Genomic DNA, 15,098 nt, shown 5'->3' on the forward strand with positions numbered 1-15,098 from the left:
AAACTTCGAAATGCCGCCATTTTTTTAATTTTCAAAATTTCGCTGTTTCGGTGGTTCATGCTATAGATGTATTTACATTAATTAAGATGCTTTTTGGTTTTTTCGTTTCTGTTAACCAGGTGGTCCGGAATCATGTCAGCTATTCGAGCCCATTTTTAAAACCATGATATACCTATAGCTATATAATTTCCACAATTTTCATTAATTTCGTTAAAAAAAATTGTAAATATTCTCTAAGTATTGATAAATTTAAGTGTGAAAACTGCATGCCAATATGTATCACGGTTTCCTTAGAAAAAAATCCCTAAAAAGTCGCTTTTTATTGGCTAGATTGCAATACCCCCTTAACTAAAATTTCGCTCCAGTAAATAGGATTCAAATAGGATTCTACTGTACTCTATTTTTCAAGAAGCTACCAGAGATGACTCTGAAATAAGCCATTATTACTCCGATGAAAATTAAATAACGATTAACTCTACAGCGAATGAAACATAGCTGATATGATACATAATCCTTCAGACCTAGGAGATCCTTCTATTCTGAGCCAATTCTATTCCAATTGCTCTTCAATCATCCAACGAAACGCATTTCCATACTAAAACCTCATTCCTGTTCTAGAAAAACACGCGAGACAACTGTGCTGTTTACGAGTTGCATTAACACTCTTTCAAAAATATTGCACAAGACGTAGCTGCGAATTTTTGAAACCAATAAAGCCTGCGTTACGACGTCCAGGTCGCTACCATAACCGAAGCGTTACTTTCACGTGTTAAAAAGTAACGACATAATAATAATCTGCGGTAGAAAACACGCATTAAATGGCCATCTATAACGTAAGTATAGCTCTGCACCGACGGTTTTAATCTCACTGTGCCATTCCATCGTAAAAAGTGTCAATAGGGACACGCGATTGCGACTTGGCGCGTGTGCAACTGTGCATGACTTCGATAAATCACATCTGTCATGATTAGGATTCTATGGAAGCACGAAATGAAGATGCTCGTCTGGAGAACAGAGCTTCCAACGAACGGACCACGATCGTAATTGCTTCCTAATCTACGTTACGAAACATTCCATGCATAAACGTATCGAGTGTACCAACTGTGCCTGTCTCTATGAGTGTCTAGCACAGTAGACTAATCATTCTAATACCGTTGTTAAGGTTACCATAAGGTTTATAATTAATCATGTGACATATAATATTGAACTGTAATTCGTCGAACGTTTCTTATGACGATTAGAAGGAAGTACAGTGCAGATAATATAGGCATAATACCGATATTGCCTTTGTGGACGGAGCGGTCTTGAGTGAACCGTACGGTAGGCCCGAGTCGCTGCCACGACAGTCATTAAAAATTACTAACGCTTAAATACCGAATAAGGGGCTCTAAAAACTGGTGAATTTTATTATACATTGTGCTTTATAGAAGCAGTTCGTCAGTAATTGCGAACAATTCCAAATGGAGGTAGTGTAAGTAATAACCGAAAACGAGAAACACGTTGCTAAGGTCAAAATGGGAGATCTCCCCGATCGGTCGGTCACCGACTTACATTAAAATAGGAAGATTTCCCCGATCGGTCGGGCACCGGCTTACTTTAACATTTTACCGACCGCAAACCTATTAATCGGCTTTTGGTTGCCGATGCTTACCGACCGATAGCCTATTTTTAGGCTTTCTGGTACGTTGCTCAGTTGCGTTAGGTGCGTTGCTTTGTAAGCTCCCACATTGTTGCGGCCCTAGGACCGCAATGTCCCAGGTCAAGTGGAGGACTGTTTTATGTCCTGAGTGTCTGTTTTTTTTTACAAATTTATTTGAGCATACGAAATGCACAGATACTCCCGTGCGACAGTGTAAACCGAAACAGAGCCGGCGCCAGGGAGAATCTGCGGCTGAGCGGCCGTTGAAGCGCTAGCGGTCGGTAAAGTGTTAAATTTTCGTTCATAGCGACGCTGGCAATAAGGAAATAAAACAGTTCGCCATTTAACCGTTTGCGTCCCAAGCAGCGCGATCGCGCTCTTCAGTCAAAATGGCGCGCTCAACTTTGCTGATGCACGTACGTCACATAGCACCAATAAGCGCCATTGCAACGATATGGATTTTTCGACATAATATTAAACAAGCGTTATCGCGCCGTTTGGACTACTTCGCACTCGATTAAGGCAAGCGTTATAGCGCTGTTCAGGATTTTTCGACCGTGTTCTTCCGAAAGCCTCTGGGACTTGGGGCGTACGGTCCTAGGGCATATTTGTGTTTCTCGGCCATAGCAACGCGTTTACGTGAGACACGTTTGAGCCGTTCACTGCACAAATCGATTAACTCCGCTTTTTGAAAAATCTCAAATTTAAGTGTCAAAGCACTTGGTACAGTCGTAACTTTTTATATTTATAATAACTTTCCCTGATAATTAAGATTAACACCATTAAACGACAAAAATTTTTTGACCACTGAATAATAAATAATTTATTTCAGAGGTCACTTTGATTAACTCCGTACTCTAATGTAAATCGTTGCAATAATGCAACTCAAATGCACTAGCAAGCCATGAATGATAACAGTGAATTTTTAGTGCCGTCTTATCAGAATTTAAGTAAAATTTAGTAAAATTTAAATTTATTACTTTTTCACTTGTCAAATCGATTAACTCTTCCAGTAACATAAAAATGGTAACATTACTAACGATTACCTTTTGGCTATTTTTTCTTATAAATTTTATATACCGTTAGATGAAAGTTACATTTGTATTTATGCATTCTACGATATTTATTTCGATTTAAATTATAAAGGGAATTTTAAAAAACAATATACATTATTTCATTGCATTTCTCCAATTTTTGTTTTATGGAGTTAATCAATTTGTGCAGTGAACGGATCATATATATTTAAAAATTTTCCTGTTCTATTAAATTTTGAACAAGCCTAATTCATAATAGGATTAGAACCTTAGTATATCTGTATATCTGCTTCATACTGATACAATTATTAGTGCTATATCGTCTTTTAGACTCTCTCAGTGAACTAAAATTTGTTAACAATCTCACCTTTATTTAGGACTATGAAATATCCTAAATTTCAACAAGCTCAGTATTCACTTATTTTATCACATTCAGCTTCAGTATGAAAATAGTATAAGCTACAAGAGAAGTATGTGATACTCAATAACTATTTCAGAGTTTGGCCTCTATAACAATAAACACGTCATAATTCTTCTTTTAAGATTAAGAGACTGTACACCATAAGGACAATATTTACCCATTGAAATAACAGATTTTAATTACCAATTACCTACACACATGTACATGGTGTACGTGAAAAACAGGCTAAAGAAATTCTTCTAAATATTCTGATATTTCATAAGACACCAATGCCTTGACACGTGGACTTAGAACTTGATAAATAAGATATTCCATAATTCCAGCTTTTTGCAGAACGTTACGTCTCAGGAAAGAATAGTGAGAGTTGCATTTTCTTGAGAATTCTAGTTAAGAACTCAGTGCACTTCGGTGTCAAAATTCCTTTCTGCAGTCCCCAGAGACATACACCTGCTTTTGACAAAATTAATGTCGACTCATATTGAAATAGAACTGTAATTAATATATTTCCTTATCTTTAATTTCCAACAATAAAATTAAAAACAAACGAAAATATTAAATTAAACAAACTTGAAATAAAAATATAAAATCCTCAAAATTCTAAAAAATTACAAATATTTCACCAGTCATAAAATTGTGACTGGTACCCTGAATGGCGTTTGAATTGTAGGCAAGTCGAGCACTTGTCTACATTTTTATTCGAAGAAACACGCTATGAGTCTCCAGAATACGCACGTAAAATTACAAGAAGTGTTACAACTGTTTAGTATTTGGAAGTAAAATAAGGATCTGGCCTAGAAACGTCAGAGTGAGATGCATGTTTTGTTCTTTCAGCCAGAACTCGATAGAAACGTGCAAATCGTGAAATAGCTCTCGATAGAGCAACTTCTTAACATCAACTGGCCCATTACTGCCAAGGTCATTCGATATCCACTAATTCGATATAACGATTACATAAAAATGAAAGTAAATATAAAAGATGGAAACTTTATCTACTTAAAAAATTCATATAATACTGCGATTTAAATTTAATTATATAAACACATATAATTATATTCTATAAATTTCAAAGAAATTGAAATAAGAGAATAGTACTTTAACACTAACCTACCACAACCGGTCGAACGACCTGTAGGTGGAGAAATGAAGGAAAAATAATTTGAAAAAGATCGGGTTAAGAGAAAATATTGAAAAATTCGTAACAAGTATATTAACCCATTACACTACGATTTAATTACGAAAAATTATACATCGAAGAGGTATTTAAATTTAATTGACCATACTTCATTCCATCTGTGATAAGAGTGGGTAAAAATTTTAGAAATTCTTCGAACTTTATGCATGTTGAAATTTGATAAGTATATTTATGGTTACGTGGTAAGTGTAGCTTATGATCGTGAGATTTCACGTAAAGAATATATGACGAGCAAAACTCGTTGTTATAGTACCAAGGGTTAAAAGAAAAATAGAAAAGTCAATACTGAATACAGAATTTTTAGTAAAAAATTTAAAAAATTTATTTTGGACTGCGGTGTAATTAGTGTTAATTACACTTGGTGTAATTGTTGTACCATTATTTTAAACAGAATTGTCAGTAAAAAAAATTTTAAGTAGTTTTTGGGCTGTAATGTAATTAGTGATAATTACACTTGGTGTAATTGTTGTAAAATTATTTTAAACAGAATTGTCAATAAAAAAAACTTTAAAGCAATTTTTTGGGCTGTGGTGTAATTAGTGTTAAATACATTTGGTGTAATTGTTGTATCATTATTTTAAACAGAATTTTCAATAAAACAATGTTAAAAACGGTTATTTTAAACTGCGGTGTAATTAGTGTTAATTACACTACGTGCAATTGTTGCACCATTAGTTTATACAGAAATTTTAGTCAAAAACTTAAAAACGGATATTTTGTGCTGTGATGTAATTAATGTTAATTATACTTGGTGTAATTGTTGCACCATTATCTTAAACAGAATTCTCAGTAAGAAAAAATTTTTAAAGCGGATATTTTGAATTGCGGATAATTGTTGCACCATTATCTTAAACAGAATTCTCAGTAAGAAAAAATTTTTAAAGCGGATATTTTGAATTGCGGTGTAGTTAATTACACCCGGTGTAATTATTGCACTATTACTTCATACATGCCTATTCGCGATGAAATCTAAGAAGCGCCTGATCACGTGATCGATCGATGCTTCCGGTCAACGGGGACCGATAATCTTCTACATGTACCTATACTGTGTTATGAATCGATTTAATCTTTTTGAATCTATTTTATTCGCAATAATATCGCGTACCAGTGGTGACTCACCTAGATTCTTAATCAACTACAATATTATTTATCAAATTGCTTTCCATAAACTTGATATAAATTACATAAATACAACTGTAAGATTGCGAACCTGGAAACCATTTTTTACAGGCTTGTTACACTATGGTACTATATAACGAGTGACACATTTATTAATCTCTGTCTTTTATGCCATCATATAACATTTATTTTTATATATTACTATATAATGAATATATAAATATACTGATATATTGTACATTACGTATTGCAATTTTATATATATTTCATGTAAGAACATCCTGTATTATTATAATAATAATAATCGTATTATTATAATATTATTAGTAATGTTTATTAATATATTCATATATGTATATGACATTACACAATGTGATAATAGTGATAAAAATGATAAAAATAAGATGGACGCGATTCTACGTCTAAAAATAAGTGAAAAAGAACGAATACCACTTTTTCGTTAGAAGCTTCGTTTTCGAGATATTCGAGTTTGAAGATTCGTGGGGTGTGCATATGCTTAATCTTAACGCTACGAATTTCACTGTATGTAATCTTCCTTCATCAGTACTTTGAAAATAGTACCTGTCGGTATAAAAACGTACGTTTATGAATATGAATAGAGACAGTCTATAGTGAAATTCGTTGCGCTACGGTTTGAATAAAAGAACGCATGCGCAATGAATTTTCAAACTCGATTTCCTCGAAAACGAAGCCTCCAACGAAAAAATTCTATTCCGCTATTTTAACATATTTTTAGATGCAGAAACATCTTCCGCACAATTATTTCATCAAAAGACTTTATGAACACTAATTTCCGTATTTTATGACAATTTTCCAAATAAATTTAAAAATAATTAACACTTACTGTACAAATCATAACCTATAAACGAGTAAAGAACGCTCGAAATATTCCACAAACGAAAACAAAAGGATAAGAAAAGATAAAATGAAAAGTTAACTTAAAACTTACAAAACAATAATTCCAGAAAAATATCTCGAATCTACATTACAATAACCCCAATGCAAACAACTTTCACATGTATTTAATAATTTATAAGATAGCGTAGTGTATCAAGGTATCTCATTATAAAATCTTGTTGTAAGTCGTGATATAACTACCATTTGGTTATCAGATGATCAAAGTTAATCACTACATCGTAAACTACGAGCACAATCTGAGTAGCGGAATTCCATTTAATCCGCGAGACCGTATTCTCGTGTAGGTAATTAAGTAGAGTAAAAATCTATTTAACCGACGGCCGCGAAGATCCCCTTTGATGACTGGGTTCGTATCGACACCGATCTCCGGCCACGCCACAGCGATGAAACCGTAATCGAATTCACGGAGAAAGTTGACCGAAATCACGTAAAGTGATTCTCCTTGAGAAAACGAATGTTCGTTTCAGTCATGTGACGTTACCGAAATTCTCACACTCGAACGAATGGGCAACGGTGAATCGAATTGCGGAAGCACTCGAATACTCATGAGCTGCAGGTGGTATTAAGCGAGGTATCTATGCCACAGCTGATATTTAAGACCGGTATTACAAGTTAGGATAACGCTATCGATATGCCTTTCAGTTTCTTTTTGTTTTGATAACGAGACATCAGGTAAAAGCATTAGTAGCTGCAGAGGAAAAAAGTGAAAGTGCGTCTACTATAGAGAAGGATACGATGCTGGAAATACGATCCACGCTGAAATACGGCGGTATTAAAACGGACAAATTGAAAGTTGCGAATGATAGAGTAAGAGAGTCGTCCATTACTGACTCGCATGGACAGAGAGCCCTGACATTGGAATTTTTAGTGAGGTTATGCGGAGTTAAAGGTTAGAATGACGATTAAGGATTGAGATTAAATGAAGCTACAATAAATCACGTTAGATGAAAATTAATAACTACTGAATACGATTAAAAATAAAGATTGGAAATTAAGGAATCATTAAATAGAGATTGCTGGTTAAAAATGAGAAATTAAGCAGACATTGTAGATGGAAAATTAAACAATTTACATAAAAATAGAAAGTAAAAATTAAAAATTTAAATTTAAATGAAGATTGAAAATTGAAGATTGGAAATTAAAATAAAGAATTAAATACCGATTGAAGATAATAAGTTAAAATTGAAATGAAGATTGGAAATAAAAAATCAAACAATTTAACTATAAATTTAAATTTAAATGAAGACTGAAGATTAAAAATTAAGAATTAAATAAAGACTGAAGATTAAAAATTAAATATAGATTTTAGATTAAAAATTAAATAACAATTACATATTACTATTCCATAAAAATTAAATATTATAATAATGATTGAATACCAAAGAATATTATCTAGGATCAAAAAGATTTAGAACTCAAAATTTAATCTATGCTAGAATACTTACATAATAGAACAAAAAGTAATAAACTCTGTTTAGACATCTTTATCGCTCGAATAACGAAAGTTAACAGTTGAACTAGATTCCGATACTGTCGTAAAACGCTAATTTTTATTAGGAGCTCATTATCTTGTGCAAGAAACAAGTACAGTCTTACTTAACTTCCTGTTCCAATTAACTGCTTTATATTTACAATTGTTATTTGCGAAATTCAAACACAAAAAACGTATTTTACAGAAAAAATCCATTTTTTTAAATTTTATATGAAGGATTTCCTTTTGCATATACTTCATAAAGAATACATTTTTAATCCTTTTTTAACTCTATAATAAAACTACACTTAAAAAATACAAAAGTAATTTAATTATCTATATTCTATTTAAATTCATTATATCAAATATTAAAAAATATAATTTTAATTATTTTAGATATAAATATTAACAATCACATCATATACCATATTGCAGAAAAATTTTAAACGACCCGTTATACGAATATAACATTGTTGACTGAATGATGAATCGTTTACAGAGCCTACAATGAGAATGGAATTTGAAACAAGGTCAATATTCTACGTAACATTCTTACGGCGGGGTTTATGGACTTGCAGCACATAAAACAATGCATAGCGCTTTAAGAAGAAAGACACGGAAAATAATGCGGAAGTTAAGTAAGGTGAAGGCAGAAGAGTAAAAAGTGAAATGATTACACGCTCAACTAAAAGTCAATGTACTGTGAATAACAGTATTTGATAACAGAAATAAGCTGATTTAAAACATTGGTATGATCCGAAGTACCGTAATTATATATTTTTCTAGACATTCATTATGGTTCCTTTCTCATAGGTTTTATGCTACGAGGTGATTTAGATGCTATTAAAAGCTTATTTTAAAGTGAAAAAAATGTATAACAAAAATAAAACGAACCTGCTTGAAATTTATAGATGATGGGGAGAAAGTTATTAGAAATCGAAAGTATCAAATTTTTATAGGAAACACATTTACTCTAATTTTTATATTTGTAAATCTTTAACAAGATTTTTTGTGTAAGTGAATTATAGCATTGTTTTATAATTGATCAACATCTTTATGAGGAATAAAAATACCACAAATGTTAGACGTTTTAAAAGGAAAAAGCTTTCCGCGTCTTTTTATTTTTCAATGAAATTATCCAACCCTGTTTTCTAGTTATATATATATTTTTATTATCACTACTATACTTCTGAAGACAATTAAAAATTTGTAAATTTTTAATTACTGTCTTTAAAGAAGATAATAAATTTCTTTTCTACTATAATTTCATTATGCAGCTTAACTTTAAATATACGAACGATCAGAGAATCAAGTATTTAAAAGAAATAAATAAAATTTTAATAATTTCGTATCATTACAAAAATTTAGTAATACTGATAATTGAATTTTACTAATTATAATAGAGTTTAGTATTCAAATTTTTAATATGTTATTAAAATACCCGGAAATCGAATAATTCGTTTGAAATATTTTATGACTCTCGGAAATTAAATTAGTTTTAAAACCTTTCACCATTTTAATTGTATTTTGAAGAAATCTATTATACCGACAATTTTCCAGTACACACCGGATACGTTTGTTTTCAGAATAGTATAAACAAAACGAGTTTTAATCGATATTGTTCAAGGAATTCCTGTCTTTAAAACCACATTACTACTTAATGTGGGAAAAAATGCAAGACAAAAGATGGCACTTACCTGACTTTGACCAACTCGATACAATGCTGGATCTACATCTACGGTGAGCATCATATCTTCCACAGCACGACGTTCATCAGCTACAGGACTACCTGGTCGTGTGTTTACATCGCTTGACAATAAGCCGAATCGTCTTCTGAATTCACCCAAAGCCATGTGCTTAGGGAATCCAACTTTATGTAGTCGAACTGCATCAATTATTTGGCTTCCACGAATCTGTAACAAAAATTAAGATATCTCCTTATATCTTGTATTTCAAATAGAAAAATTAACGCAGAGTGAAGGTTTATATAGCATAAATAAAAATCTGGTATAGCTGAACTTAAATTTTTTTGTAATAACTTTGAAATAAAAAACAGAAGTACATTATTATTTTATATTTAACTAGCATCTTTCACTATATAATTATATTACTCTTCATCTATTGAATTTATACTTAATTTTATATTTCTTGTATTATGTAACATAGACACATTTATTTGGATTTAATATACTATATAACATATATAGACTTAAAATGTAAAAAGAATTATTGATATATAGAGATAATTCAATACTAATGATCATTATTACCATGTTATTAATATATTATACGAATATTTATACTACATTATTATACCTATATGACACACATACTTTACATTTATCTCATAATTACTCACGATATTAATGCATTACTATCAGTGAATTATTCGTCTATTATTAACTCCAGCAGACATTACACTTTAACATTTATTACTTTTGTAACTATATATAACAATCTATAATATATGTAAATGTTTGTATTAAAACAATACATATTGTTTTTCTAATAGTTAATTGTACCCATATTATTCAAATATACAAACAATTATTGAATATAACTAGCTTTTTTCGATTATTATTTGTTTACACACTTTTTATACTTTATTTTGTTTCTGCATTAATTGTTTAAATTAAATTGTAAAGTAATTAAGTAAAAGCAATATTACAAATCAATTAAACTTTTATGATATTAAAACAATTTTTACCTGTGATCGTAGAAGAGGTACGTTAATAACACTGTCCTCGCTTTGATTCGACTTTACTGATAATAGACTTTTATTGTCAGTGCAACCAGCATTGTGTTGCGGCAGTATACAATGGACGAATTTAACTCGAGTTCTTCGTAAAGTTTCAATTAATCCATCCTGTAACCAATTACAAAATCTTCTTCATTTTTATGTTAGATATAAAATTTAGATCAATTTTTCAGAAAAATCGATTATACGATATCTTGTCTTTCTTATACGTAAACCGGCAACAAAGCAAAACACAAAAACAGACAGTGATACTATACAAACGTGCATTTTAATTCAAGGAACATTTTCAACTCTACAAGTATCTTGTTCATAAAGCGAAAATCAGTATAGTTTCAGTTATTCGTAAACTTATGTTAACTGAGTCATTGTTTGAAGATAATATAATATGTAATACGACATACGACCTTATCTTTCATGTGCGTGTACATTTATAAGAAACTAAATATTCTCTTTAGCCGGAACGTAAGTATTTATGGACATGTGACGAATTACAGATTACAAGTAAATAGTAATAGTTATGACATACGGTGTTATAACTTACAACAGTGAATTTGACTTGAAGGCAAATATTTTTTCTTTTTACGGCAGTGAATGTTCGTCGTATACTAGAAGCTCTTCTTAGAGACTGTGAACCTTCTAAACCAGGCATAGAACTACATAAGGTTCCAGATACCCCAGCTCCACGTGCACTAACGAATAGCATATTGACATCTTCCCTGATATCAAGATAAAGTATAATGTTAGTTACTTGGATCAAAAACTTTTGGTTTATAAAAATATTTATTAATTATTTCAGGTTGAAGAAGTAATGAAAAATGTATAATGATTTTAAAATTATCATAATATGAATTTTAAATATAAAAAAACTATATTAAATTTGAACATACATAAATTCTCACAATAAAGATAATAATCAGTTAAATAAAAATAATGACTATATAATAATGTTAATAATATAAATAATCTGCATTATATTTATAAAGATTATTTCTTCCACTCTTAATATAATATTTATTTTTATCAAACTATTCCACATAACTTTAATTAATTTAAATTAAATACCTTGTACTTTCTTGGAGTATAGTAATGGCACTTTTAGTAACAGGATTTTCTCGCGTCGCTTTCAGCCATCCTGTTGCTGTATATAGTACAGGGTTAGTACCCAACAAATGTTGTAAGACAAATTGATTGTTCCCAGGTGCTTTTCTTAGCAATATCTGATGATCTGTTAACAAACAAGAATGATATGGTGAATAAAAATAGTGGTATAAATTTTCATCTTTTTTTTAAAATTTGAATCGTGTCCAAAAAAAAAGAGAAAGAAAAAAATATATACCTATATTAAGACATGATTACATTATTATGATAACATTATACAATAGTACCAAAATAATAAAAATAATTTTATTGAGTATAATATATTATATATTTTGTATGTCATAATTTCTCAATTTTTGTTATAATAAATTAAATTTTCAATGCAAAATATAAAATATTTTATATACAATCTAATTTTCTATATATTTTTTTAAATATATATTTCACTTAAGGAAAAAAATTAGTTTTTTATTGAAAAATTATCATTGAAAAACATTTGCAACTTATTTTATTTTTCAAAATGATACAATATTTAAAAACATTTATATACCTCTATCTCCATAATGAGAAAACAATCGATCTAAAAATGTTTCGTCGCTACCACCAGGACATACTGTTTCTTCGTCTAGCAACCATAGAAGACCCTTTCGTTCCATCTGTCTACTACCACTAAGGTCACTTTGACTAGTTCGCAACATCGTCGCACCTTGCGAACTTCCGCGATCTAATAGCGAAATTAAACCCTGAGGCGATCCAATTCCATCTTCATCGCAGTCATCTTCGTAATCTACGTCAATTCCTTCTTGGACGTACCTATTTTTAAAATGTATTAGTTATACAGATGAATTCCATAACAATAATTTATACATTACATTAAAAATTTTTTAATTCTTATTTTCTTCTTTATTCGTGGAAATATAATGCATTCCTTTCAACCCCAAAATTAGTTAAAGTTAGCACTTCACATAATTTATGAACAAACACATTAAAATTATCTTTTATATTCGCACGACATTGTCTTTCATTTACCGCCCTTTTGTTCTTTATCCCCACTCTAGTCACAGTCTAGACATGATAATTAACCAATCACTTTTAAGCTTTAAATTCTTATCTAGTGTAAATCACCACACTTTAAATTAAATGTTTTCCAACTAGAACTACAATATTAAATCAAAATAACACTAAATTATCAAACTATTCGATATTGATAAATACAAAAAGATACATCAATTTTACATCTAATTATATCTAATTTAATCTAATATATATAAATCTTTATCTTTTGTAAAACTTCTATTGATGTAAAATTATAAATTTTGAAATGTATTAGCAAATGTTTTTAATTTAAATTAATCACATATTATTAAATGAAAGAATAGAGTATATGTTAATATTAAAAATAATGATTTCATTAAAGAAAAAAACACAACAAAATTTTACGTATGTATAGTTTGTGCATAGTAATTTCAAATATCATATATATTAAATAATAATTGAATGTATATAACATCAAGAATATTTTTTTACATTTTGGAATATAATTCAAATATTTCAAGAGAGATATTTCTTATGATAAATCCAGGTTTTGAAGACAAGTGAAAATAATAACTTGTCTTAATTAACGTTATTAAAGACTATATATACAATACATTTCTTGAAATCAAAGCAAAGGACATTTATTTGACTTTAAACTCAAGAATAATACATTCGTTAACCCCTTGTCCTACGATTTAAGTTCTGATGGCGCCTGCCATAATCAATAGCACAGTCATACAATGAGTCATTTCGTATGAATGGAGTGAAGAATAACACGTAACAGAGACAGTAAGATATCGACGAAAATTAACCACGAGTCTCACCCGTGTTGCTTACATTGGGCCCTATCTACAGACCATGCGGCTCTCGTCAGACACACTTATATTTGGCTCAATTTCCTTACCACGAGTCTCACGCGATATTGTAGTTGAAGGGGTTAATTAAACAATCATATATATTAATTTTACATAAAATCATTCTAATTATACATTATCCTCATGGAGAAAATTAAATTTTAATTCAAGATTCTGTTATATTACCTATACTTCTTAATTGAAATAAGATGTTTTAATCAATTCATCAGATTCGACTACAACATACCTGTCCTTTGGGGCCACCAGAGTCGTATGATGGAACAGCAACTGGAGCCGTTCTTGCAAGTAATTGTGACAGAGGTCTTCGAAACAAGCTCCAGTTTGTCGTCCACAGGAGGCCGGATTCTGAAAACCTGGCGAGTCACACAGTAACAAGGACGACACTGTGTGCACGGAGGATGATATGGATCTGTGGAAACATAAAGAGCTACATTATTATCATTATCCTCAGCTTATCCTCAGCTTGTCAGTATTTAGTAACAAAAGGATCATACCTATTGATGAGAGCAGCTACACAATGGAACACTTCAGAATAAAGTCCAATGAGAAGACCTTCGAGGGCATCTAAGCCCATGATATCTTTGCTTTGTTCCGTAGGACTCGGTGTACGTAGAGCAGGTCTTGGAGTACTTGGTGTACCAGCACCACCTCCGTTGGAAGAAAAGACTATTCTACTCAATTCCTCGACGGTAGTACCCAATAACGTGGCAGCTTTCTCTGCACACTCGACTCTTGCAAACTGCCATCGACTTTGCGAGCTGGTGCCAGCTTTAACCGCACCGGCACAGCTCAGATGATATATACCAGCAAGGACCAGCCAAATGACTTTCTCGTCGGCCTCGAAAACACCAAGAATCCTAAAGGCGGCCACGATTCGATTAAACTCGACCATAGCACGTTGCTTGTCTTCGTGCTTTTGCAGAGGTGTAATGAACGCATTGTTCTCCGCGACTAGATTGGTAAGGTGCAATTCCTTTCTGAGAGCACCCTCTGCGCCTGCCAGCAAACGGTAAATCGCATGGAAGGTTGGCTCTCCATTCGCTCTTCTGCCTATCCTGGATTTTTCCAAAAGCAATACCTGGTGAACAAAGGGAAACAGTTAGGTCAATGTCTTAAATATTCTTTTCTCATTTTATTTCATGCTACATAGTTGTATTGATCTAACTTTTATGAATTTAATTTATATCGTTTGGTTTTCATAGATACTGAATATCTTGAAAAATATTATGAAGAAACAGATAGAGGGTTCCACTTAAAAAATTATGTCTCTTTCAAATTATTTCTGCTGCCTGATAATAAAAATGATTTACACTCTCTTTATATCAAACAATTTTTGTACAAATTATTTTTTATATATAATTTCAATCTGGTGTGAAGTAAGATATTTAAACTGGTATTTATTATCATGGTGAATGTTGTCATTTCTGTATGTGACAATTGATGATAGTGTTCTCCTCAAGTGTGCATGAAGAAGAAGATTATGTATAGTCATTTAAGGTATTTTGGTACTCCAACAG

At 31.1% G+C, this 15,098-nt stretch overlaps 1 protein-coding gene across 1 annotated transcript in view; it reads right to left on the reverse strand.

Annotated features, from left to right (window-relative positions):
* Window positions 1–9,512: 9,512 nt before the first annotated feature.
* The window catches only part of LOC108548323 (unconventional myosin-XVIIIa), a gene marked incomplete at its 3' end in the record, with an annotated part of 172,661 nt that continues 167,075 nt past the window's right edge, over window positions 9,513–15,098 (reverse strand). The window contains exons 10-16 of the mRNA XM_017901194.1: window positions 14,076–14,659; window positions 13,808–13,990; window positions 12,222–12,484; window positions 11,636–11,798; window positions 11,115–11,289; window positions 10,523–10,681; window positions 9,513–9,728 (exon numbers count right to left, since the gene is read on the reverse strand). Of these exons, the coding sequence (XP_017756683.1) occupies window positions 9,513–9,728; window positions 10,523–10,681; window positions 11,115–11,289; window positions 11,636–11,798; window positions 12,222–12,484; window positions 13,808–13,990; window positions 14,076–14,659 (1,743 nt within the window). The remainder of the gene's footprint in view (window positions 9,729–10,522; window positions 10,682–11,114; window positions 11,290–11,635; window positions 11,799–12,221; window positions 12,485–13,807; window positions 13,991–14,075; window positions 14,660–15,098) is intronic.

The sequence above is a fragment of the Eufriesea mexicana genome, unplaced genomic scaffold (assembly GCF_001483705.2).
Source record: "Eufriesea mexicana isolate 0111107269 unplaced genomic scaffold, ASM148370v2 scaffold1532, whole genome shotgun sequence".
NCBI classification, from domain to species: domain Eukaryota; kingdom Metazoa; phylum Arthropoda; class Insecta; order Hymenoptera; family Apidae; genus Eufriesea; species Eufriesea mexicana.